This window comes from Misgurnus anguillicaudatus, chromosome 6 (assembly GCF_027580225.2).
Source record: "Misgurnus anguillicaudatus chromosome 6, ASM2758022v2, whole genome shotgun sequence".
Classification (NCBI taxonomy): domain Eukaryota; kingdom Metazoa; phylum Chordata; class Actinopteri; order Cypriniformes; family Cobitidae; genus Misgurnus; species Misgurnus anguillicaudatus.
Window position 1 is genome coordinate 25,456,789 of NC_073342.2, and position 23,558 is coordinate 25,480,346.

The 23,558-nt window shown below is 36.5% G+C and overlaps 4 protein-coding genes across 5 annotated transcripts in view; 1 reads left to right on the plus strand and 3 right to left on the minus strand.

The window, feature by feature from the left end:
- The window catches only part of ccdc33 (coiled-coil domain containing 33), a 116,231-nt gene extending 108,925 nt beyond the window's left edge, over positions 1-7,306 (plus strand). Inside the window, exons 17-23 of the mRNA XM_073868846.1 lie at positions 1,732-1,820; positions 2,203-2,334; positions 3,873-3,963; positions 5,517-5,638; positions 6,001-6,090; positions 6,611-6,727; positions 7,207-7,306. Coding sequence (XP_073724947.1) covers positions 1,732-1,820; positions 2,203-2,334; positions 3,873-3,963; positions 5,517-5,638; positions 6,001-6,090; positions 6,611-6,727; positions 7,207-7,269 — 704 coding nt within the window. The 3' untranslated portion in view covers positions 7,270-7,306. The remainder of the gene's footprint in view (positions 1-1,731; positions 1,821-2,202; positions 2,335-3,872; positions 3,964-5,516; positions 5,639-6,000; positions 6,091-6,610; positions 6,728-7,206) is intronic.
- LOC129433626 (cholesterol side-chain cleavage enzyme, mitochondrial) lies at positions 6,579-12,562 on the minus strand. The gene is made up of 9 exons (XM_055192270.2): positions 12,250-12,562; positions 10,811-10,966; positions 10,535-10,734; positions 9,617-9,820; positions 9,109-9,269; positions 8,853-9,019; positions 8,690-8,768; positions 8,410-8,601; positions 6,579-8,017 (listed from the first exon to the last, which is right to left on the minus strand). Exons 1-9 carry the CDS (start codon positions 12,519-12,521, stop codon positions 7,895-7,897), a joined length of 1,554 nt encoding a protein of 517 aa, XP_055048245.2. The 5' UTR covers positions 12,522-12,562; the 3' UTR covers positions 6,579-7,894.
- An 867-nt stretch (positions 12,563-13,429) lies between these two features.
- Positions 13,430-18,234, minus strand: stoml1 (stomatin (EPB72)-like 1). Its single transcript, XM_073868847.1, has 7 exons — positions 17,919-18,234; positions 17,700-17,799; positions 17,474-17,623; positions 17,161-17,364; positions 14,783-14,996; positions 14,375-14,569; positions 13,430-13,947 (listed from the first exon to the last, which is right to left on the minus strand). Exons 1-7 carry the CDS (start codon positions 18,089-18,091, stop codon positions 13,748-13,750), a joined length of 1,236 nt encoding a protein of 411 aa, XP_073724948.1. The 5' UTR covers positions 18,092-18,234; the 3' UTR covers positions 13,430-13,747.
- A 1,088-nt stretch (positions 18,235-19,322) lies between these two features.
- nr2e3 (nuclear receptor subfamily 2, group E, member 3) lies at positions 19,323-23,354 on the minus strand. 2 transcript variants are annotated; one of them, XM_055192275.2, is made up of 8 exons: positions 22,673-23,348; positions 22,230-22,380; positions 21,973-22,076; positions 21,637-21,891; positions 20,488-20,669; positions 20,153-20,393; positions 19,964-20,069; positions 19,324-19,878 (listed from the first exon to the last, which is right to left on the minus strand). In XM_055192275.2, the coding sequence occupies exons 1-8, from the start codon at positions 22,758-22,760 to the stop codon at positions 19,746-19,748; spliced, it is 1,260 nt and encodes a 419-aa protein (XP_055048250.1). In that variant the 5' UTR covers positions 22,761-23,348; the 3' UTR covers positions 19,324-19,745. The 2 variants fall into 2 exon arrangements, with proteins under 2 accessions (XP_055048249.1, XP_055048250.1); XM_055192274.2 differs by having other exon boundaries at positions 19,323-19,878; positions 21,637-22,076; positions 22,673-23,354.
- Between the last annotated feature and the right edge of the window lie 204 nt (positions 23,355-23,558).

Here is a 23,558-nt window from a genome sequence, read left to right on the forward strand (position 1 = left end):
TTTTTTGCAGTGCACACCACAAATTTATTTTTTATCATGTATTTTATGCAGTTTATTCAGGTTTGGCATATGATGTTGGCATTGTTTAAGCATTGTTTAAGTTTCTCCCAATGACAATTTTTCTAATTTTATTACTAAAAACACTTGCATTGTGTTAAGTGGATGGCACGCCATGGAAAGACAGTTCAGAATAAATGGATAAGTTTATTTCAGCTCTTTAGTGTTTGTTCACTTTTATTTGCTTATAGACAAAGATAAATTCCCACATATCTGCAATGCCTTTGATTATTTTATCAACTTCTCTGATGGCATACACACACACACGCACACGCACGCACGCACAGACAAGAAGTGCCTAATCATATGCATATTCCACATTTTATCATAAGTGTTTTAATGCAGTGACTTGCACTGGTCTTGGTCTTGACTTGGTCTCGGCCTGTCTTGGTCTTGGTCTTGACTCTGTCTCGACCCTTTAAAGTCTTGGTCTTGTCTCGGTCTCGGCCTGTCTTGGTCTTGGTCATGAGTCATGACTTGGTCTCGGTTTAGGTGGTCTTGACTACAACACTAGTACACACTATACTTTAATAAGAGTTTGTGCTTTTATCACCTATAGTTTTTTAACCGAGATTATAAACCATTTTAATAATTGATTTCACATTTATTTCAATCTTTGACATGACCTTACTCAGGCAATATTAAATATAATATAAAATATATCAAGATTATATTTACATCATGTAGGATGGTTTTATGTAGAAACAATAAATCACACACAAAAAATGACTTTAGCTGGATTTTCACAGACTGGGTTACATAGTAAATGTATTTTTATTGATTGCAGCTGATTTAAAGGGAAAGTTTACCCAAAAATGAAAATAATGTCATTAATGACTCGCCCTCATGTCGTTCCAAACTTGTAGGACCGCCGTTCGTCTTTGGAACACAGTTTGGGATGTTTTATATTTGGTCCGAAGGCTGGTTGACCCTTCATTGAAGGTCTGTGTACGGTGTGCTGTCCATGTCCCGAAAGGTAATAAAAACATCATCAAACTAGTCCATGTGACATCAGTGGGTCAGTTAGAATGTGTTGACGCATCAAAATTACATTTTGGTCCAAAAATTACAACTTTATTCAGCATTGTCTTCTCTCCCGTGTATGTTGCGAATGCGCGTGAACAGTGATGCTGCTGACGTACGACGCTGCTGACGTGTTATCCTCAGACATGTTTGCGAAGATTTTTTTTCTTCAAACTTACAGCGTGCGTCTCCCTCAGACTGTAAACAAAGCTCTGGCGCAAAAAAGCTGGGGCGCACCAGATAACACGTCAGCTGCGTTACTGCAGTCACGTGACTTTAGTCTTGTGCACGCCGTTCACAACATACGCGGAAGAGAAGACAATGCTGAATAAAGTCGTAATGTTTGTTATTTTTGGACCAAAATGTATTTTCGATGCTTCAACACATTCTAACTGACCCACTGAAATCACATGGACTACTTTGAAGATGTTTTTATTACCTTTCTGGACATGGACAGTATACCGTACATAGATTTTCAATGAAGGGTCAACAAGCTCTCGGACTAAATATAAAACATCTTAACCTGTGTTACGAAGATGAACGGAGGTCTTACGAGTTTGGAACGACATAAGGGTGAGTCATTAATGACATTATTATAATTTTTTGGTGAACTATCCCTATAAGCACTTATTCTTTCTACTTCTGTTGTAGCTTCTCTGAAGTTTAAGCTGGCGAGTGAAAGCAGCCGGGCCGCTGTCCAAAACGACCGAATCCAACAGCTTCAGAACGAGCTGATCAGGGTGAGTTTTACGAAGATCTTTCTTTACTGAACCGGCAGTTGGCAGCTTCCTCTTGTAGACTCAGGGGGTCCATTGACTGGCACACATAAGTGATGTTTGCTGGCAGTAAGGAAATGCTGTATCAAATGGATTAATGGTTTCCTCTTAAAATCATTGATTGAATCGGGTCATTGAGTTTGTTGCCATTTGACACACAGCCAAAAACACACAATGTAAGTCGAGACTTTACACTTGGCGCTTTTATCCAAAGCAACTTTTGATCAGTTCACATGGGATTCAAACTTATGACCCGTGCATGCTTAATGCTATTAAACAAACGTGGCATTCCTGGCAGTTTTAGTCTATGCACCGTTATTTTAGTTTTTTATGTTATTAATTGCAGAAGAACGACGTTGAAAAAGAGTTTATTCAGTTGCAAAGAGCACATCAGCAGCAACAGGCCGTGTTAAAGAAATATGAGGCTCGTGTCAGTAAGATAGCTGCACTGGAGGATACAATTCGACAACAGGATAAGGTATCTAGCTACTAAACCACATGCTGTTTTTATATTATATATTATTATAACTCAAAAAAGTGTGTGTACATCAGTTGTGACCCTGTCTGTTAAAGGAAAACACCACAGTTTTTCAGTATTTTGCTGTGTTCTTGCCTCAACTTGGACGAATTGGTGCATACCTGTCTTTTTTTAGTGCATGTCATTTTAATCTTTGTACAGCACGTCGTGAATTTGTTAGCATTTAGCCTAGCCCCATTCATTCCTTAGGATCCAAACAGGGATGAATTTAGAAGAAACCAAACACTTCAATGTTTTCCCTATTTAAACATGAGTAGTTACTCGAGTAAGTATGGTGGCACAAAATAAAACTTTTGTTTGGAGCCATAGGAATGAATAGGGCTAGGCTAAATGCTAACACATTCAAGAAGCGCTGTACAGAGATTAAAAGTGCACGCATTGAAAAAAGATAGGTATGTATTAATTCATCTAAGTTGATGTAAAAACATAGTAAAATATTGAAAATCTGTGTTTTCCTTTAAATTTCACAGTTCACTGTTATAAAATATGGTTGAAATAAATTAGGGTGACCATACGCGCCATTCTTCCCGGACGCGTCCTGGCCAGGATTTCGGGTTCGTCTTCCGGAAGTCATATTTGACGACCGCATACCTCATAGAGGATTATTATTATTATTACAGAAAAGCAACCGTTACATTTTAAGGTAAGAATGAAACTACGATTTTATGTCTTATGTTTTTAACTGAATGGCATATGCGTTCAACAAATACAACTTCCGGAAGACGCACCGAAATCCTGGCCAGGACGTGTTCGGGAAGAATGGCACGTATGGTCACCCTAAATAAATAGTCAGCTGTCCCTGCACTGTAAAAAAACTTTGCTGCCTTAAATTTTTTTGTTGAATCAACTCAGATTTACAAGTCATTTCAACTTACTATTATTTATCTTGACTAGAGATGAGTTGGTATAACTACAGGTGAGTTGTTATAACTAATAAAATTTAGTTGACTTTTCTCAACTATATTTTATAAGTTGTGACAACTCATTTCTGTTGACATGACTTGTAAATCTAAGTTGAATCAACAAAAAATTTTAAGGCAGCAAAGTTTTTTTTACAGTGTGGGGCAGTACCCTTTAAAAAAGTATATATTTGGTACAAAAATTTACCTTTGAGGTACTTATATGCATTTTTGGTACCAATATGTACCTCTGAGGTACTAATATGAACTTTTTAGGTGCAAAGCTGTACCTGAACTCATTTGGACAACTTTAAAGGCGATTTTCTCAATATTTAGATTTTTTGCACCCTCAGATTCTAGATTTTCAAATAGTTGTATATTGGCCAAATATTGTCCTATCTTAACAAACTTATTTATCAGCTTTTTCAGACGATGCATAAATCTATTTTATGTCTGAATGTATAAAGAAATGTTTTTGTGGTTCAGGGTCACAATTATGGTTAATTTCAGTGTCTCCTGAATAAATAAAGTGAGTCCCAAATGTCAGGCTAACCTGTGTTTTCCAAATCTACCGAGCAGGTCATTGATAAGATGGAGAAGCTACTGGACACCAAATTAAAAAAGAGAAATAAAGAGAATTCAGAAAAGAAGAAATCCATGAAACATAAAGGTGTGTCTCTTCCCCATGTTGAATACTTAAAGTGCACCACACACTTAAATCCCGACTTGTGTTGTTATCAAAACCCTTGTGTTTCGTCCAGTGCAGCGTTTCTCAAAGTGTGGGGTGGGCCCCACTAGTGGGGAATAGGAACATTACAAGTGGGGCGTGACAAACAGGCGGAAATTTGGGTACATTTTGTGCCCATTTCTATTAATTCCTTTATTTATTGACCATACACTGTAAAAAAAAATCTGTAGAAATTACAATGTTATTGCAGCTGGGTTGCCGGTAATTTACTGTAGATTTAAATTTATGTTATTTACTGGCAAGAGTTTGTTCAAAGTTAAATAAATTTTAAATATTAACATGTCTTTATCTTTATAGAATAAAACTATACAATAACAGCATTCTGGGAACCAGAAACGTCATCAACCTTTTTCAGTTTTTTGCTTCAGATTTTGTTTCCCAAAATGTTTTGCTTGATACTGTTTTTTTAGTTTTACTCTGTAAAGACAAAGACTTGTGAGTGTTGGATGTTCATTTGACTTTGAACAAAATGTTGCCAGTGGGTGGCATACATTTGAGTCTGCGGTGGGTTACCGGCAACTCAGCTGCAATTTCTACGGATTTTTTTACAGTGTACATTTAAACAACAAATTTAAATATAAGCCTAACTTAAAACAACATCAGACTGTGAAGAAATACTGAAGACGATTTGTCAAAAGACAAAATGCAAACACAGCTACATTAGTCTTATTTCATGCAAAATTTTCACAATTCACATTTGCACGTTTATTTTCTCTATTGAACGTTTTTAATGCGGTTATGTTTTAAAATATGATGTGATTAAATAAATTTCAATGATTACCATTTTGTTGGGTGATTGGGGACAGGTGGGGCTCGGAACCCTTCCCTACCTCCAAAGTGGGGAATGGCAGAAAAAGTTTAACGAACATGGGTTGGGTGGGTTATGCTGATTCAAAGCTTGTGTCATTCACTGAAAAACGAATTATGGCATAGCATAAGCCTGCATGATGAATATAAGTGGCGGTCGGTGACTTCTTTTTCGAGGGCGCTCGATGCGAAGTTCGTTAAAACATGTATGTAGCCCATCATGTGTGTGGTTCCTTATTTCAAAATATGTGTTTTGCGCATCGAGAGATCCTGTGTGCATCACGTGTCTTGCCAAAATAAGTGCCTGCTGCAGACGCGCCCAAAGGTTTCATGACAAAAGAGACACTCACGTTTGCCAGATACTCGCATAATCTCATGTGTAATCAGAGTTTACTGTTAAGGGAGTGTCTTGCGTGTATTTTGTGAACATGAGCGTCTCCTCCATCATAAACGGTTTTAATGCATGTGCAGCAGGTACTTATTTTGACAAAATATGTGATGCACATGGTTCACATGATGCAACAAACACATATTTTGAAAACACAAGCAACACACATGACACTCTAAACACTTATTTTGAATTTGCGCCCACCGGATGAACAGTCACGAGTCGCCATTGATGAATATACAGTAGTGAGGAGAACAGTAGTTGTGCTGTGTTTGTATAGAAGAAGAGCACAAGATGAGAGAGATCGAGGCTGTGCTTGTAACTGAAAACTCTCGACTTCGAGAAGAACTAGACAGACTCCGAAATCAACCTCCTCCTGCCATTATTCAACAGCCTGTACAGGTAAACATCATTACATTGAATTTCATTTATGCATTTGGCAATGTACTAGCATGTACCTGCTCTTGTCTCTACACACCGTCAGAAATAAAAATGGTCTTAACCTGTCACTGGGGCAGTACCCTTTTAAAAGGTCCTAAAATGTACAATTTAGGTTCAGATATGTATACATTTGGTTGGTACCAGTATGTACCTTTGAGGTACTTGTATGCACTCTTTAGGACCAATATTTACTTCTGAGGAACTAACATGAACTCTTTAGGTGTAAAGGCCCCAGTGACAGCTATGGACAATTTTTTACCATTTTACCATTTACCAGTATTAAGAGACAGATGTGTTCAAATAATGTATGATGGTTTTCTCAGTCCCATCAGCCTCTTTCAGACAGTGAGAAGCTGGAGTTACTAACACAGCTGGCGAGAGCTGAGGGTCGAATCCAGACACTGGAGCAACAGGTTTGCTTTTAGAATATATTGCGATTTTATGATAAGATACATTTGCTTTCATTGAGTAAACTATGGGTTGGAGCCGTGGTGCAGTGGTAAGTGTTTTGATGGTTTTGGTGATCATGTGAGTTTAAGTCCAGGCCTGTGATTGAATCGGTTTTATTTTATTATTTGATATTGTCAGGCTCTTTTTCCTAGAGAGGATCTGCTAAAGAGGCAAAAATAATACATTTTTTGTTTATAAATAAGGGATACCTTACATGCTAAATACTGTAACACATTGACAAGAGTTGGTATGAGTTTTATTTATTTTATTAATGTACACAAGTACAACTACAGTAAGTAAAAAGTCGATATTTATAAATGTTTAACGCCAATCAGAATCAAGTATTCCACAGAACAGTAGCACCATTTCATGCTGTTGTTGCATCAAGGAAACTCCACAAAATTAATCAAAAACAAATTGTATGTTTGTACCGGTAGTTAGAAAACATAAGCATTTTTGTTGTGTATGTTTATTGTGTTTCAGCTTAAAGAAATCTCCAAACAGTGGGGTAAAGAGAAACAAGAGATGTTGACCAGACTAAGTGAATATGAACATGGATTTGCCAGAACATCAACCATGATTTTTCATGACCTGCCCGTGGTGAGTTATGTATAGGTTTAAAGCCCGGAGTATAGTCTGTTTTTTACGTGTATGCGAACGTACGCGCATGGTCAAATGCACACACTGCAAAAAATGATTTTCAAGAAAAAAATTCTTAGTATTTTTGTCTTGTTTTCAGTAAAAATATCTAAAAATTCTTAAATTAAGATGCTTTTTCTTGATGAGCAAAACGACCCAAGAAAATAAGTCTAAGTTTTTTAGACCAAAAATATCAAATTTAAGTGAATTTGTGCATAAAACAAGCAAAAAATCTGCCAATGGGGTTTTAAAAACAGTTCGTGGGCGCTCTTCTGATGACGAAAATTGCATCACGCGCACTGTACGCAGACCCTCGCATACGCGTAAAAAAAATTAGCCATACTTCGGCCTTAATATTAAACATTTCTACATAGTTCATAAAAACACATTAACTGTATTCATCTATAAAAATAAGTCATTATTATTTAATTTTCTAATAGAAAAGTGTGACTGACTCTGTGTTGGGGCGGGTTCGACATGGACAACTGGACCCTCTGAAGTGACAACGTCATATCACTGTATTAAAAAACTACAACATCATATCCCTGTATTTAAAAACTAATTCTCAAAATAATATTTTTTTATTAATGAAAGAATACATCACAAAAGTGTAATGTATTTATATAAATGCTGGCACAATGTCAGAACTTTATTCTAGCCACCTTTACTAAAAAAATCTAAATATTTGAAAGTATTTATTAATCTATTGATCCAAAGTGTAAGGGGGAAGATGTGGAAAATTAAAAAATTTCTTGCAATAATTATACTTCAAAAACAATAAGACATTTTGAACACCTTTTCATTCATTTTTATGACTGTTTTTTACAATAATAGTATGCTGTTTTCTGTATTGGTTACTATCTTTCACCATCTAGTTTAACTTCTAGTAAAACAACATTTCAGCCTTTGGTTTAATTTAAAATAAAATAAAAATGTGTTTAGTGAATAAAGTTATTTAAGTGTTTTTAAAGCCCATTTTCAAACATTTAGGCATAAACATTTAAATCATAATATCTTTAGGATCATGAGAAACATTAATTAAGTCCAAAGTTCTGACTAATAGTATACTGAATCTGCTGTCCATGAAGGTCAGCATTCTAGTGACATCATTTCCTGTTTACAGCTGTGCTATGTGCCTTTGTGAAGTGGTTTGATTGTTAGCATTATGGGCTTTTCAGGAAGAATGATCAGCTCAAACGTGCTTCTTACTTCCACCTGTCTCTGCTTCTCAAACTTGAAGTTCTCCAGCATCTGTACACATACGAGATCACAAATAGCAAAAGTAAGAATTGTAGTTAGGTTGTAATTCCGAGCTGATCATGAAAAACAGATTTGCATATAACTAACATTGCAATAAAACATAAAACCATAATGATCTGGTTAAAATGAAACGTATACGTTAGGAAAAAGAAGAGGGCTGAGAACTGAACCTTGGGGGACACCATGAGAGACTAAAGCAGGAGGTGCAGGAATTTTCTAAAAGATTATGATTTCATATGCAATTCCTTAATATATCATCTTATTTTATTTAGTTTACATCTAAATTAAAGCTGAAATATAAAAAAATATATGTATAAATGTAATATAAGTGCATTGTGAATTGATGCTTTTCCAAGAGAATAAAGATTTGAAATGAAACATACATGAATAAGGAAGAGCTGCATCTCTGTCTCTGCGATCCTGCGACCAAGGCACTGGCGTGGGCCGAACCCAAAGCCCAGACTCCTGAAGTAGTGGCTCTCGTTTCTAAGCCAGCGAGATGGTCGGTACTGCTCTGGATGCGGGAAGACCCGATGATCACGACCCATAGCATAGAGACCAAGCTGAACTAATGTCTGTTTAATAGAGAACACATTCATACAATCCAAAAACACTTTCATCAATTTATTTAGTCATTTCCATCAGTGATGGGTACATACTCACCCCAGCTGGAATGTGGTAATTTTGAATGACGATATCTGTAGTGATGTATCTTTGTAGGCTTACTGCAACAGGGTGTAACCTTAAAGAAGACAGGTTTTTTGATTGGACCTAAATCACTGATTACCCTTTTTTAAACATAATAAACATGTTTAACTTCCCATACCTCAGAGTTTCCTTCAGAGCTCCTTTAAGCAGAGGAACCATTTTGAGCATCTGCACCATGTCACCCTTAGAGGCCACACGAGCAGCTGAGATCTCTGCCCGGATCTCCTCCTGCAGGTCTGGGTGGCGGGCCAGCTCGTACAGCGTCCACAGCAGCGTAATAGACGTCTATACACACAGAAGTCTTGCAATTACGCCTACAAATTTATTTGAAAGCATGGATGAGATGAGGATTTAAGATTGATGATTTAGCATACAGTGTCCACCCCTCCAGCCATCAGCTCGGTGATGCTCGCTTTAATGTCCTCAATGGACAGCTGGTCCAACATTAGAAGGCTGGCCAGCACGCCCGGATACTTCCCATCGGCTTCAGGAGCTTTCCTCAGCTGCCTGTAGATTCTCTGGATGCATCGATCCGCTGTTTTATCAAACAAATCAGTCATATGGTCAAGATGCTGGTGCAGACAAGTTCATGCCAGCTAGCTCTGATTTGGCACTGTATTTGACAAATATTTATATGAAAAGTATTTAGTGATTCTCAAACGCTGGGCGTGTCCGCTGTCGGCGCTGAAACCACGCCCCTCACGGGAAAGCTGCAGTCTCTCTTAACTTTCTAATACCTACAACCTCGCAATTGTGTTAGGGGTGGGGCCATGCTTGGTGGCTTCAGTGCATCATCGAGCCATGTTTTATGAAACAACTGTGTGTCATTTTGTTTCCTTTTATATTCCATTGTGTTTCTGTACACATCGGTTGCTCTTTTACCTTGGTTAAAGATGCCATCCCAGGCGTCAATGTGGTCTTTCCATATCTTGGCCCCTAGGCGACGAAGCAAAGCCGGCGGGAGGTACAGCATAGGGGATGTGGTCTTAAACATGAGGGTGATACAGTCAATGAAATGCTGGGCATCCGGATCAATGTAGTCCAACAGCAGACCCAAGCGCTCGCCGTACAATACCGCACTCACAGCTGACAGAAACAGACCAGAAATGGATGACGTGAGACTAGTATTTATGCATATATTCACACTTGATAAAAATCACATGGGCTATTTAAAGGGACATTCCACTTTTTTTTTAAATATGCTCATTTTCCAGCTCCCCTAGAGTTAAACATTTGATTTTTACTGTTTTGGAATCCATTCAGCTGATCTCTGGGTCTGGCGCTAGCACTTTTAGCATAGCTTAGCACAATCCATTGAATCTGATTAGACCATTAGCATTGCGCGAAAACCAAAGAGTTTCGATATTTTTCCTATTTAAAACTTGACTCTTCTGTAGTTACATCGTGTACTAAGACCGACGGAAACTTAAAAGTTGTGATTTTCTATGCAGATATGGCTAGGAACTATACTCTCATTCCGGCGTATTAATCAAGGAATTATTACTGTTGCTGCTGTAACATGGCTGTACGAGGTGCAATGATATTATGCACTGCCCGAAAATAGTCCCCTGCTATTAAAAGTAGCTAATTTTTTAGCGCAATGCTAATAGTCTAATCCGCTAATCTGGAGGTCAGCTGAATGGATTCCAAAACAGTAAAAATCAAATGTTTAACTCTAGGGGAGCTGGAAAATTAGCCTATTTTCAAAAAAGTGGAGTGTCCTTTTAATGTTTAAGTGTACATGCACTATATAATCCTAAAAAGAAGTAAAACAGCCTTTATTTGTATAATCCAGCTTACATTCCAGTGCATACTTAAAGAGCTCATGGGACAGATCTGTGGTCCATTCATTTTGTCCGCTTCTCTCGATCTTCTTATAAACACGAGCCACAAAGTCCTGACCTACTTCATCCAGCAGAGGCACAAAGTTGCCCTGCACCTTTGGAGAAATGACCTCCCGGTTTAAAATGATCCTATTATGTTTCCAGTCCTCTCCATCTCTGCGATAAAACAAATTTAAGTGTTAAAGAAAATTCCAGAAAACCTAAAATCACTTACAGAAAATATGATGCTTACTTGAGCAGTACACCGTATTTGCGGTTCCTGTAGTCCCTGTAGGAGGTCCAGGCTTCCACCCTGAGTCTTTGGGGATAATGACCCTCGGCTTTAAACAAGATAGCAGCATCTTCAGGTCTGATGATGTTCACACTTTCGTAGTATCCGATTTTTTCCCTGTTCAGATTGAAAGAGGTTGTAGTCGGGGCCGATATCAGGGAAACAACCGAGTACATTATTGCTCTCTATAGTATATTTTACCCATTTGGATACTGTACAAAGTGTATAACACGCCCCATATATCTTAGCAATGGCCCATAGTATAGTGAAAAAATCATTTTAATTATTATGTTCAGATTTATTGTACTTTATTGTTAACACTATTTGTATAATATTTGATTAGAAGAATTTATGGACTAAAATATTTTATAATCCAATTATAAATAAAAATATAAGAACCAAAATGTGTGGGAACCCTGCATACACAAGACTGATATTTGTCACTGAAAAAGAATTAATCCCACAAAAATATTGTAGTATAGTTTAATATTCACAGATACTATAGTGAAAGATACTATAGTGTTTTTAACCTTATCATACAATATCCAAAAACTAGTGTTTTAAATCTTACCATAGTAAATATTAAAGTATATTACAGTATTTACTACAGTTTGTCAATTCATTATAGTAGTTAATACTACAGAATACTGTAGTATACATGAATAAAGTTTAGTAGTTATATTACAATTAACGACTGTTTAATAGTAAATACTATACCACAGTTTGTCAAATCACTACAGAATAGCTGTAGTATACATTAATAAAGTGTAGTAATTACTATAATTAAACTACAGTTTACTATAGTAAATACTAATGTATACTATTTTTTTCATGTGGGACAACTGGTCATATAGTGGAATTCACTGTAGAAATTTTCTAGACTTTTTCCAGCTTTGAAGTCAGGATCTTCACTGCAAAAAATTATTTTCAAGAAAACATTTTCTTAGTATTTTTGTCTTGTTTTCAGTAAAAATATATACAAATTCTTAAAGTAAGATGCTTTTTCTTGATGAGCAAAACGACCCAAGAAAATAAGTATCTAATTTAAGTGATTTTCTGCATAAACAAGCTAAAAAATCTGCCAATGGGATAAGCAAAAAAATCTTGAACATTTTTCTTTAACACTAAATTCAAGAAAAATTAGCCTACCCCCATTTTTTGCTTGTTTATGCACAAAATCACTTAAATTTGATATTTTTGGTCTAAAAACTAGACTTATTTTTCTAGTTCATTTTGCTCATCAAGAAAAGGCATCTTACTTTAAGAATTTTTAGATATTTTACTGAAAACAAGACAAAAATACTAAGATTTTTTTTCTTGAAAATAATTTTTTGCCAGTTTTCCCAACACCCTGTATATGCTCATGCGGTAAAGCAAACCCCCCAAAAATTACATTTTACCTGTAAATAGGACCAAACATATTGAAATTGTGCACCATAATCCGATGAATATTCCTAAATCCATCCATTTTCCAAAAAGTATAGAGATTTGCCAGACTGTTCTTCCACAGCCCAGGTATTTCATTGTATGGCCGAACTGTTGAGTTTTCCCTGGCATACAGTGCTTCTCTAACAGCAGGTACATTTCCAGTGTGATTGCTTCTTATCTGCGACAGTTCCTTTAGTGTGGACAGAAACTGAGGCGAACGGCCGCTCAGACTCCACCTGGCCATCTGATCTCTCTCTCTCTTTCTTTGTCTAATGAAAAGTGGGTTTTGGTCTTTATACGACTTCCTACTCATGTCAAAAATGATATGGGGTGCACCAAGGACGTATGCTGAGACCACCCACTTTTTCCACTTGATTTTTATCTGGTAGAAAAAATGAACAAGAAAATCTAACTAATCATACTTTGAACTAGAGGCACAAGACCAGAATATCAAGAGACTTGTGATACAAAACCAAGCATATATTATTTAAGGATAAGTGTGCACCTGAAACCTTTTTAAAAATCTGAAGGCATATGTTTGAATGTTTGCAATTGGAAAAAAATTTGTGGCAAATTTTATATAATCAATTTTATGAAGCAGCCAATAAGAATAGATGCTAATTCTTTCAATATTGTTTAAAATCCAGCTGAAGGTGAAACGGGAAAAACGGCAAATTATACACAAAGGATAACTACAATAAAGACATAATAACCGTTTTAATTCAGATTTTTGTCACAACATTAACAGTGTTCCTGTAGTTCAACTGGTAGAGCATTGTGTTAGCAGCCCAAAAGATTGTGTGTTTAATCCCAGGGTACTCATATAAAAATATACTTAAATGCACTGTAAGTTGCTTTAGATGAAGACTCTGCCAAATGCATAAATGTAACAACATAGTTTTCCGTTATATATAAGCAGAACTGCACATGCTCAGTCAACATACAGTATGTCTGCATCAATGCATAACAACACTGCAAATGAAGCCTTTGGTGAATTAACCTTGTAATAGTTTTCTCTATAAACAACTGTGCGTAGGGTCCAAGGATAGGCGAGGTCAGATGTCAGCTTCTGAGAGACACACAACCTTGTGCAACAAGGCTACTCACCAAAGCATAAACACTAACCATAAGCATACAAATGATCCAAAACAATTTATATTAAATATATTTATTTATTAAATATATTTATTTAAAAGTAATCTCATAAATCAGTAATAAATAGATTTGTGTAAATATGTCAACTGAAATACAACACTAGACAAAATTATAAACACATGAGTGATAAAAATGACACTGAAACAACAAGAAATGAAATGCCTTATATAACCATTTTGAACATGAAATGTTATTATAACTTAATAATTATTGTAATAGTTTAAATCTTAATTTTACCAATAGCTGTAAATTTTGTACACTCGTCAAATAAATTAGATCAATATAAATATATCCGAGTGAATATGATCAGTCCTCTCATGTGCTCTTGAGAACTCTAATAAGAGTTTCGAGCTTCATGGCGGTGTTCAGATCTCCATCTACTCTCAGTCGACGGCTGCTGTAAGCGGCAAACGGCGTCAGGTCACCCTGAAACATGGCTAGCAGATCCTGCTCGCTTGCGCTCAGAGAAACATCTGGATCTTTTGGCAAGACACCCACACCACACGCTCCACAACCTCGACACAGACACACAAAACCATAAGGCACTATACATTTCACCATAATATACAAATCATCCTAGAGATGACTCATTCTCCATTGGTACAATCGGTCCCAATCCACCTAATACCCAATTATAAAAATGTTCTGTGTACTGTCAGGTTCCATATACTTTGAAATTTTTGTGCATTTAATGCATTAACATTTAAAAGTATTAAAATCTATCTCAAACCATTTTTTGGTGCAACAGGATTAGAAAATGACACAAGCAAGAATTGACTTTAAGCAGTAAAATATGGCATGAGACTATATCACTTTATTGATACCTTATTATCGAATTAGCCAAAATATTTAATTTAACATGCAATTGGGCTTTGGGAATAACGTAAAAAAAGCAGTACAGAGTAAATTTAGTGATCTCTAAATCTGTTCTTCATGTCCTACCTTCTGTCAGATCAACATAGTAGTTGTTGGTTTGTCCAGAGTCAGTGGAGATCTGAAAGCGATAACAGGCTTTGATCTGATGGACCAGTTCTTCATTCAGTACCGATCTGACTCGATCCAACAGTCCCTCCACACTGCTGTATTTAACATCTGCTGCAGGTGCTGAACTCAGCTCATCTGCGAAACTCACTGTATCTAAGAGGAACCAAAACATTATGTACGTTTTTATTATGTTGGCTTGACAAACTTGGATTGGAGTGTTTCAATCCCAACACATATATATGATCCCTCTTAAGATTGTTTTTACATTTTTAGGCTTTAAATTTTTTCCAAATTCATCTGGACATATTTTTTTATTCTGATCTGTCCAAAATGAAATCGTGATTCGTGAAGGATTGTAAATATCACCTTTACTGGTGTGAGATTCAGACGTCTGGCTCAGAAAATGCATGGCTAGTTGCTGTATAGGCCCAGTAAGACCTTCTAACCCCGGGACAGATGGGGGCATAATAAAAGGTCCTCCTGACTGAGACCCTTCTGGTTCCCGGAGGACACCCTCCAGCAGGAGCTCAACACGGTCCACTTCCAGACCCCACGGCTTTGTCATCTCATTCATGTCCATCTGCATAAGCATATTTTAAGTGAAATGTTGTAAAAAAAAAAATTCTACAGGCATGCGGTATCACCTGATAAATTTTAATATTTATTGGCTTTCTCTGTTTTTTTTTCTTTTTTATTATTTTATTACAAATTTATACAATTAATATACACTTTTACTTTTTTGTTCAAAGAATTTTTGTTTTTGGGTGAACTAATTTTTCGAAATCATGTTACTTTTTTGATGTTTATAGCACTGCTTAGTGCTGTGCTTGTAAAGTGAATGTTAAAAATTAGGTGTGCACCGATATATCGGCCGATGATGCTTGCTATGCTTCTCAATGAATTACGGTGAATTCCCACTACATCCAAAACCCAGAGGGCGCTCTTGTGCAGAAACTCAATATGCGCTGCAGACGAAGAACCATACACACGCAGCTCCAGAAAATGACTCAAGAATATATTTATATTGCTGTTCTTCAAACCTTTTTCAGGTTTTTTATGATAATTAAGAATATGTAAAATTATTATGTTTGCTTTTTCAAATGCATGTTATAAGGGTCATTCTACAGAAAAGGTGGAATTCGGGTGATGGAAATTTGCTTAAATGAACTTCTTTCAAGATACCCAAAACTTCTTTAATAGCATTAACTAACTTGTCAAATCTATGAATCCACAAAACAGGGAGCTTAATCTATTTTTAACTTTTTAATACATTTTAATAAAGAATGCATGAGTCATTTATTTGTCATTGGTGTTACCTGTGATTTAAACAACTTAATGTTGATACTAAATATTTTTTCTCATTACAGCTTGTGTATTTAGTTAAAGGTTGAGTAGAGGAATGATAACAGCAAGAAAAATAATTGATTATTAATATTTGTTTAATTAAATTCTTCATCTTTACCAAGCATTGTATGAAATTATTTGATTCTCAGTTTGACTTTTTTCTTTAAAACCAACAAAAACAAAAATATTCAACCAAAAAGGCTTTGATGCAAAGCCTGAAATATCAACAATGTCTTACATCCCATATCAACAACAAAATATTACTAGAAAGTACAAGAAAATACATTCATAACACCAAAACTTGGTTTAACACCAATGACATAATGTAACACTCATGACAAAATTAGAATATAATAATAGATAACGAATATGATAAAACTTACAAACTTAAATAAAATTTTCCATCTTGTTTTGTTTTTTGCTTTTATGTTGGTCAGTTAAAGGAATAGTGCTTAGGAAGTACTCATTAGAGAAGTAACACTAATGACGGCAACACCAATGACAATTTACAGAAAAAAAAATATTTTAACAAAATGGCTGCCATGTGCTATTTCATCAGAGATGTAACAATCACATTCTTATTCAGTATAATGTATTTTTATGTAAAGATCTTAACACTCCAAAAGAGTAACACTAATGACATCCAAAAAATCTTATCTCAAAATTCTTAGATATATCATGATATTTTAGACAAATGAGGTAAGACATCTCAAAAACCTTTTGCCTTCCTCCACTGCACTTCTTTCACTGTCCTCTCGACCCATAAAAAACTTCCAAGAGCTGATGCATTGTTTCAAAATAAAAGTTCTTTTGGTCGGATAACACCAATGACATAAATTTGGGGGGACAAATATTTATTTGATATTATTCATTTTAATAGTTTATTTTGACCATTTTAGTGTTGTAGTAAATTCATCCAGGGTTAAAGGTAAATGTAAATTAGATTTGTTTTATAAAAAAACATGGTTTTAAATAATAAGTACACAGTTCAACTTCCATGTATGATCAAAGAGAAAGGGAAATTTTCAGGACCAGACATTTAAAAAAAGTTTTAAAAAAGAAAATTAAATAAATAAACTCTCTCATCATTTTAAGGACAGTCTATATTTATTAAATATATATCATTATAGGATTATTGGGTCAAATTAAAGGACTAAGGGGTCTGCAAAAGCAAGGGACAAGCATTTCCACCTTTTTTGTAGAATGACCCATAAACGACTCGCGTGATACGACTAACAGTGATTTCAGATCGATAAGGTCTTACTGATCAAAAGACGTAGTACATGAAATAGCTGTGATTAATATCGGCTGTGCGATTCAGAATAGTTTTCGGACACGTATTATTAGTATATATCGGCATTCATCGGAACACCCCTAGTAAAAAATCTGTTGTCTCTTACCCCGAGATACTCTCCAAGTTTGATTCTCTCTCTCTGTATTTCCCTCAGGGTTTTTTTGTTGAGGCTCTGCATCATTGCGTTCTGTGCCGTGAGTCGAGTGGAGGCGTTCAGATCCTGCACTGCCACCACTGACATCACTGGACTCCATATCCGAAACTGAATATCTGCTCCTACCGACACCAGACCGCCATCTTTAGTGCTCACCTGTTGAGAGAAAGGTACTTCAATATTATTATTTTACATTTCAGCACTTCTAACACTTATCTGAGAACAGTTTTGTATTACAGTTGTTTCATATAAACTTAGATTGTACCTTGCAGGGAGGAATGTTGAAGGCTCTGGTTCGCAGGTCAACCCTCTGCCACTGATCAATCAAGGGCAGAACCAGAACCACTCCTGGACCTTTAGGTGGACGGATCCGACCCAGACGAAAAACAACTATCCTCTCGTAGTTTGGTACGACCTGAAAATAATACTCTGCCATCAAAATTCTCCAAAGAAAGTAAGATCTAAATCTCTACTGATTATATGAAACTGACCTTTAAAACAAACCATCCAGATATGGGAAAGGTTATAAAGGTGACCAGGAAAAGCAGGAACGTAACGATCAAGTTGCAAATCCAGGACAGAAATCCTTGAGATTTATCTGAGAAAGAAACAAAGTATTTTTGTATCTTTGATGTTTTGCAGAAACGCATGCAAAATTTTTATATGAAACAATAAGATTTGTTTTTCTCAGTAGGGATGTAGTGTGTGTGGATTTATCTGTGAAGTCATTTTGATTGATTTTAGGCACATAATCGAATGAATGTCCTCTCTGATCACTCTGACTGTAAGTGAAGGCAGCATGTGAAAACAAACCCGGTGCATTACTGCACTCATCTCTCTGTGCAAGTGATCGATACTCATAATCTGTAGATTTGCCGAACATTTTTATGCTCTTACATTAAATCAGCCTCGGTGCGTGATTGTTTTGGTGTATGTTGCTTGGAAACAGCGTATTTTGAACTCCATCCGTCGCAAAATGATCAAAACAAACAACACTTCCGCGTTCTGACGCATTTAGCATGACGTCATGCAGTGTAGACATGTGTTATTGCGCCCTCTGGAGTAACGGAGGTAAAATAACATGGCAAAACTTCAAGAAGCGGGTCCAGTTATTGTTTGTATTTTAAATATTTTTTTAAATCAAAATAATCGTCAAACAAAAAAGTTATAGTAGATATTTATATAAAAATGTATATGAAGAGCATAAAAAATCGCTTAAGATAAAGCATTATAACAATGTACGTGCTGTAAATCACTTTATATGGTAGGCTACTACACAGTCATTAAGCCTGGCTTGAAAAAGATTGGAGAGCTCTTGTTTAAAGATAAGAATGTCCTTTTGTAAATAGGCCTGTATTTAAAATGCATTCATATTGTGATCAATCCCATATTGCAAAAAAATAAATTTCTTTGGCCAAAAATAATTTTAAATATATGCTAAATACATTTTGTAGAATGTTATGCTCAATTGAATACATTTTTGAAAATTTCAAAATATATTTAGTTTTAACTTTATATATCAACATATTTTTTTAAATGTATTTTAAGGGCAAGCAAATACATTTCTAATTTTACATCCCATATGGTAATTTTTTTTTGCCTAAATATATTTTAAATATATGCTAAATACAAGTTAATTTTATAAAGTATATTTTTGAAGTTGAAAATATATTTGATTTTAACCATTTTATATATTTATTTAAACAGGGACAGTGTAAAATATACATTAACCTTAAGAAGGAGATATGCATTTTCCAAGTTGTAGCACGTTTTAAAACTGTTATGTTTACAGGTTTGTAAAATAAACAAAGTTTTTCTTCCAGTGTGACGTAAATATATGGAGGGCTAAATATATTTTTTAATGCTTTAAAATGTATTTACTTGTTTTACAAAAATATATTTTCATCGATATATTTTTTTTATATTTTGAAATATATTTCAAGCAATATATTTTTTGCCAATTTTTTGTATATTTTGAAATATATTTTGTATATTTTGAAATATAAAAAAAAATATTGCCGTATGGGATTGCATTGTATTTCAGTTTGAGTTTATGTAAACTCAAAATAATGTTAGTGTGATATTAAAATATACGCTGAGAGAAGACAGGACAATGTAATAAGAAATACATTTATTTATTTATATGTCCTACAAAATAGAGGTATATATATTTTAAGTATAAAGCATCCCATATAGTAGCATCCCATTTTAGAGTCTTCAAACTTTCAATGTTTTGCTAAAAAAAATATTGCATTATACGAGCATTGGAAGGCAATTTGTATTTTTAACAGGCTGTGACAAATATCTAGGATTTTACATAATGGATATGCATAGACAAGAGCAATGTTATGAGTATAAAAACTAACACAAATAAAAAGAGACAAAATACGACATACAGCGATATAAAATATGCAACCTATGCAAAATAAAATGGTCTATATACATTTGAGCTTTTTAACATTCAGGCAGATTCATTGGCATATTAACTAGCATGGCAGTGAAGCAAAGCACCTAAAGTCCAGACAATTTTACACTTCTCAGTTTTTGAACATATCACAGAGGAGTTTCTCCATCGGCGTGTTCCCGATGGTTCTCTGAAAGAAGAGCTGCTCGATTCTCTCTGAACTCACAAAATGTAGAGACGGGAGGAGAAGCAATAATCTGCCAAACCTGAGGATAAAGATTAAGAAGAATTTGTATTCTGTCCTCTCTCAAAATTACTTCTTATGCAAATATTACTTTACTATTTTCGCACCTGGCAACTTGGTTGGGGTATAAAGTGTGCATATGCTGAGCTAACAGCACCTGTGACTGATCTTGTAGGTTCTCCACCTGTTCTGGGTCTTTAAGTCCTCGTGTTTCTGTAACAGAAAGTTAAAATTATTCCAATTCTAATACCAATTCATTGCATTTAGTTAAATGGATTCATATACATCCCACACACCTGGCTTAAACAGGACAATGGCTTTCAAGCATGCAAACTCAGTCGGATCCACTTGCAGGGGTTTGAATCGACTGAACACTTCTTGCAGGACCCTGATATCTGAAGCGGATGGGCTTCCCTTGCCTTGTCCTGGAGGCGAGAGATCAGGTAAGGACAACAGGGGACAGTTGTCCAAGGGTAGAGACCACTGTATCGCACACAGGAGAAAAAGCTCGCTCCACGCTTCCTCGAGCAGTATCACCTTAAAACACAAAGAGAGGTGGGCTTAGATCTGCTATTTTGGATAGTACTCGCATGTCAGACAGCAAGATTTATCATACTCTTATGACTCTTACCTGATCTCTGAAAGGCAAATGGGAAAACACTGGCAGGTTCTTGGCCCATTTAACAGACATGAAGAGCAGGCGGGCCGAGGTCTCGTACACACTTTCGGGAGCCCGTGTGGGGTAGAGAGCACTGCCGTACTCTGGAGAGCTCCTCTCGGGTTCATTACTGGTCACGTCAATGTTTTCATCAACTGCAAAGAGACTTATTGTTAAAATACTGCAAATATAATATAGCTTATAACCTGTTACCATGGGTTCACAACAGCCGCGTTGAGGCGTCAAATTCGCGTCTACCGCGTCTAGTTTGCCGCTTAAACATTTTGGGTTTACTCGCTTCATTCACACGTGAAATTCTAGTTATCGAGACATTCACGCGGAAATTCACGTCATGGGAGGGGCTTCTGACACTCCGCTCGCTTTCTGTAATCACGTCACTACTAGAGCAAGCTCCTGATTGGTTAACGTGGCACATTTTTCCGGCAAAGTTCAAATTTTTCAAGTCACGCGTTTCCGCGGCAACGCTCTATTCGCGTCATCCACACAAACTAGACGTGCAAATGAGCCGGAATCGCGTCTACCGCGCTAAACGCCTCATTTGCGCCGCGAGACTTCCAGACGCGTGTCAACCCATCTTTACATTGACTTAACATTGAAATCAATCGCGCTTGACGCCTCTACAACGGCTGGTCTGAACGCACCATTATGCTACATACACACCAAACGATGGGCATTGCATTACTCACACTAGATTACTTGCGGGATTTAACTTCGTGTCATGCGATTTTTTCGCTCGAGTTGAATATTTTCAACTTAGGAGAAGACGCGTTGGAGGCGAATCGCGCGTCTTTTCGCGGTAAACGTGCCGCCCATATCGCGTTATTCGCATCGCCCCGCGTGTCTGATCGCATCTTTGCATTGACTTTGGATGTACTAAATCGTTGAACTCACATCTGGTGTAAACCCACAGTTAGACCAACATATCCACTTCTAGTCCAGACTAGTTTATATTTGTTTGGTATTGGATGACCATTACCATAATTATTTAGGTATATGCTAATGCAATTGAGCTGGTTAGGCTAGATAAGAAGCATCTTTAAATCTTCTCAGGAGCTTTGATAAACGCTGATAAATGTTTATACAATGGATTAAGCTCCTCACCGTCTTCTGGCTCCAGTTTGGCGCAGGTCTCAGCCGTCATGAGGCTGGCCATGAAGCGATGCCCGTTTTTGGGACTGCCGGAGTGCTGGTTGGTATCTGTGGAGCTGATGATGGGGATCGAACGGTTGATGACAGAGCAGGTTGAAGAAGACGTGGGCTCCAGAGTGGTCGCCAGGTGCTCCTTATCTTTGTCAACATCCAAAGCGTCTAACCTGACCTGAGCCGTACTGCGGGGCTGACGTTCATTCTGAACAGCTGAGAGGTGGACGGAGAAGTTGAGAAGATTAGAAATGAGTCGAGAAGATAAATGAGGAAGTAAAATAGATGCATACTCACCATCCTTGTTCATGCCAGCCTGAAGGCATTTCTTCAAGCGGCAGGCCTGGCACTGATTACGATGGGCTTTATCCACGGGACACATACCGGTACCAGCCTGACATCTGAAAATTTTAACATAAGAGTCATATTCATGTGAACTTAAACATGAACAAAGCATTTTTGGTTCCCCAAAGAACCATTCAGAAAGTTCTTTAGATGTTTAAGGTTCTTCATGAAACCACCTTTATTTTTAAGTATACGTGAGTTGTTCTCACCTGTAGATGAGTCTGCGTCTCACGCTGCGTTTGAAAAAGCCACTGCATCCATTACAAGCATATATACCATAGTGTTTTCCACTGCTGGTGTCTGAACAGACTTTGCACAGCAATCCTGAGTTTAAGATTTTGCCAGGAGCTGGACTTCTACCTGCGAAAACACAGTAAAGCTGATAAATTACATATTTCCAAATCTCTCAAATTAGGACCTAGTGTTGAAATATTACCTAAATAATGATGTTTGAGAAGATCACATTTTAGGAGATTTGGCCAAATGTTCAAATATATCTTTACAAAATTTTTTTTTTGCAATGTTTAATCATTAAAACAAACATTTATAAGCCAGCATTGGCCATTAAGTCCATGTTTGCAAGTGCAATGGTTCATTAAACACTTGTTGCATGTCCACTACAAGTTAATTTTAAGATGGAAGTGTAACTTACCCTCGTGTCTGTCATCTGTAGAGTTGCTCCTTGAAGAATCTGTGGATGATGCAAATGATATGGACATTTCAGACATTGGATCCTCCATTCAATAAATTGCAGAAGTTCCCAAAACACGCCCTTTTAAAGATCTTGCTTTTGAAATCTAGATCTGGAGATGAATCCACAAAAAGTTCTCCTTATGGAGGTCTCTGGTTTGGGTTCAGTGTATCTCTGTCTGACTGTCACCTCTTCATGGTGTGACTGGCGATGCCAAACAGTGAGTGACTCTAAGTCCACCGTGGGCTCCCTAAAGGAAGACAAGGGGATTAGTAGCAAGCGCTGTGTAAGCAAGTGCCTATTTGTCATCCCTCTTAATCTTTACTGTCCATCTAGGGTTGGATCAATCCGTCACACTCAGTATTAGCTCCATCCACAACAAGTGTGGAGAGAAATGAATAAACAATAGGATTTGGGTTGAGTCATGTCTCTCAATCTCTCCCTTTTTCCACTATTTGCTGTTTCCTTCAAAAATGACCAGTCAAGGTCACAAAGAATTACAAAGAATGTGCCGATTGGGTATCAATATTGATTTTATGGATTGGCACATGAGTTTTGGTTATGATTCAACTGTGATGCAAAAGTGATTCCTTACTTATATGGAATAATGAGGGTCCCACCTCATCCCCCTTCCCTAAAAGGCGTAAAAGTTTAGGGGTCTCAAAAAGTTAATTCTTAGCGAAAGTGGTATACAAATATAGTTATATAGTCAAGAATGTTACCTAAAGTAATCTGGTTCATTCAGCTATTAATAATTATGAATATTTTGATTTAAAGAGCACCAATTGTCTTATTCATGTTTTTACATTTCCTTTGGTGTGTAAGTGTGTATTAGTACATGTTAACG

What these genes read in the sequence shown, in the direction of transcription:
- LOC129433626 (XM_055192270.2), bottom strand. Translation starts at nt 12,521, where the DNA reads ATGGCCAGGTGGAGTCTGAGCGGCCGTTCGCCTCAGTTTCTGTCCACA. An exon ending in CTTTAAGTATGCACTGGAAT is followed by an intron (nt 9,821 to 10,534) that starts GTAAGCTGGATT and finishes TGTTTCTGTCAG; the next exon opens with CTGTGAGTGCGGTATTGTAC. An exon ending in GCTCTGAAGGAAACTCTGAG is followed by an intron (nt 8,769 to 8,852) that starts GTATGGGAAGTT and finishes GTCTTCTTTAAG; the next exon opens with GTTACACCCTGTTGCAGTAA.
- stoml1 (XM_073868847.1), bottom strand. Translation starts at nt 18,091, where the DNA reads ATGTTCGGCAAATCTACAGATTATGAGTATCGATCACTTGCACAGAGA. An exon ending in TGAATCTCACACCAGTAAAG is followed by an intron (nt 14,570 to 14,782) that starts GTGATATTTACA and finishes GGTTCCTCTTAG; the next exon opens with ATACAGTGAGTTTCGCAGAT. An exon ending in CTATGTTGATCTGACAGAAG is followed by an intron (nt 13,948 to 14,374) that starts GTAGGACATGAA and finishes GTCTGTGTCGAG; the next exon opens with GTTGTGGAGCGTGTGGTGTG.
- nr2e3 (XM_055192274.2), bottom strand. Translation starts at nt 22,760, where the DNA reads ATGGAGGATCCAATGTCTGAAATGTCCATATCATTTGCATCATCCACA. An exon ending in AGACGCAGACTCATCTACAG is followed by an intron (nt 22,077 to 22,229) that starts GTGAGAACAACT and finishes TAAAATTTTCAG; the next exon opens with ATGTCAGGCTGGTACCGGTA. An exon ending in ATTTGCCTTTCAGAGATCAG is followed by an intron (nt 20,394 to 20,487) that starts GTAAGAGTCATA and finishes TTGTGTTTTAAG; the next exon opens with GTGATACTGCTCGAGGAAGC.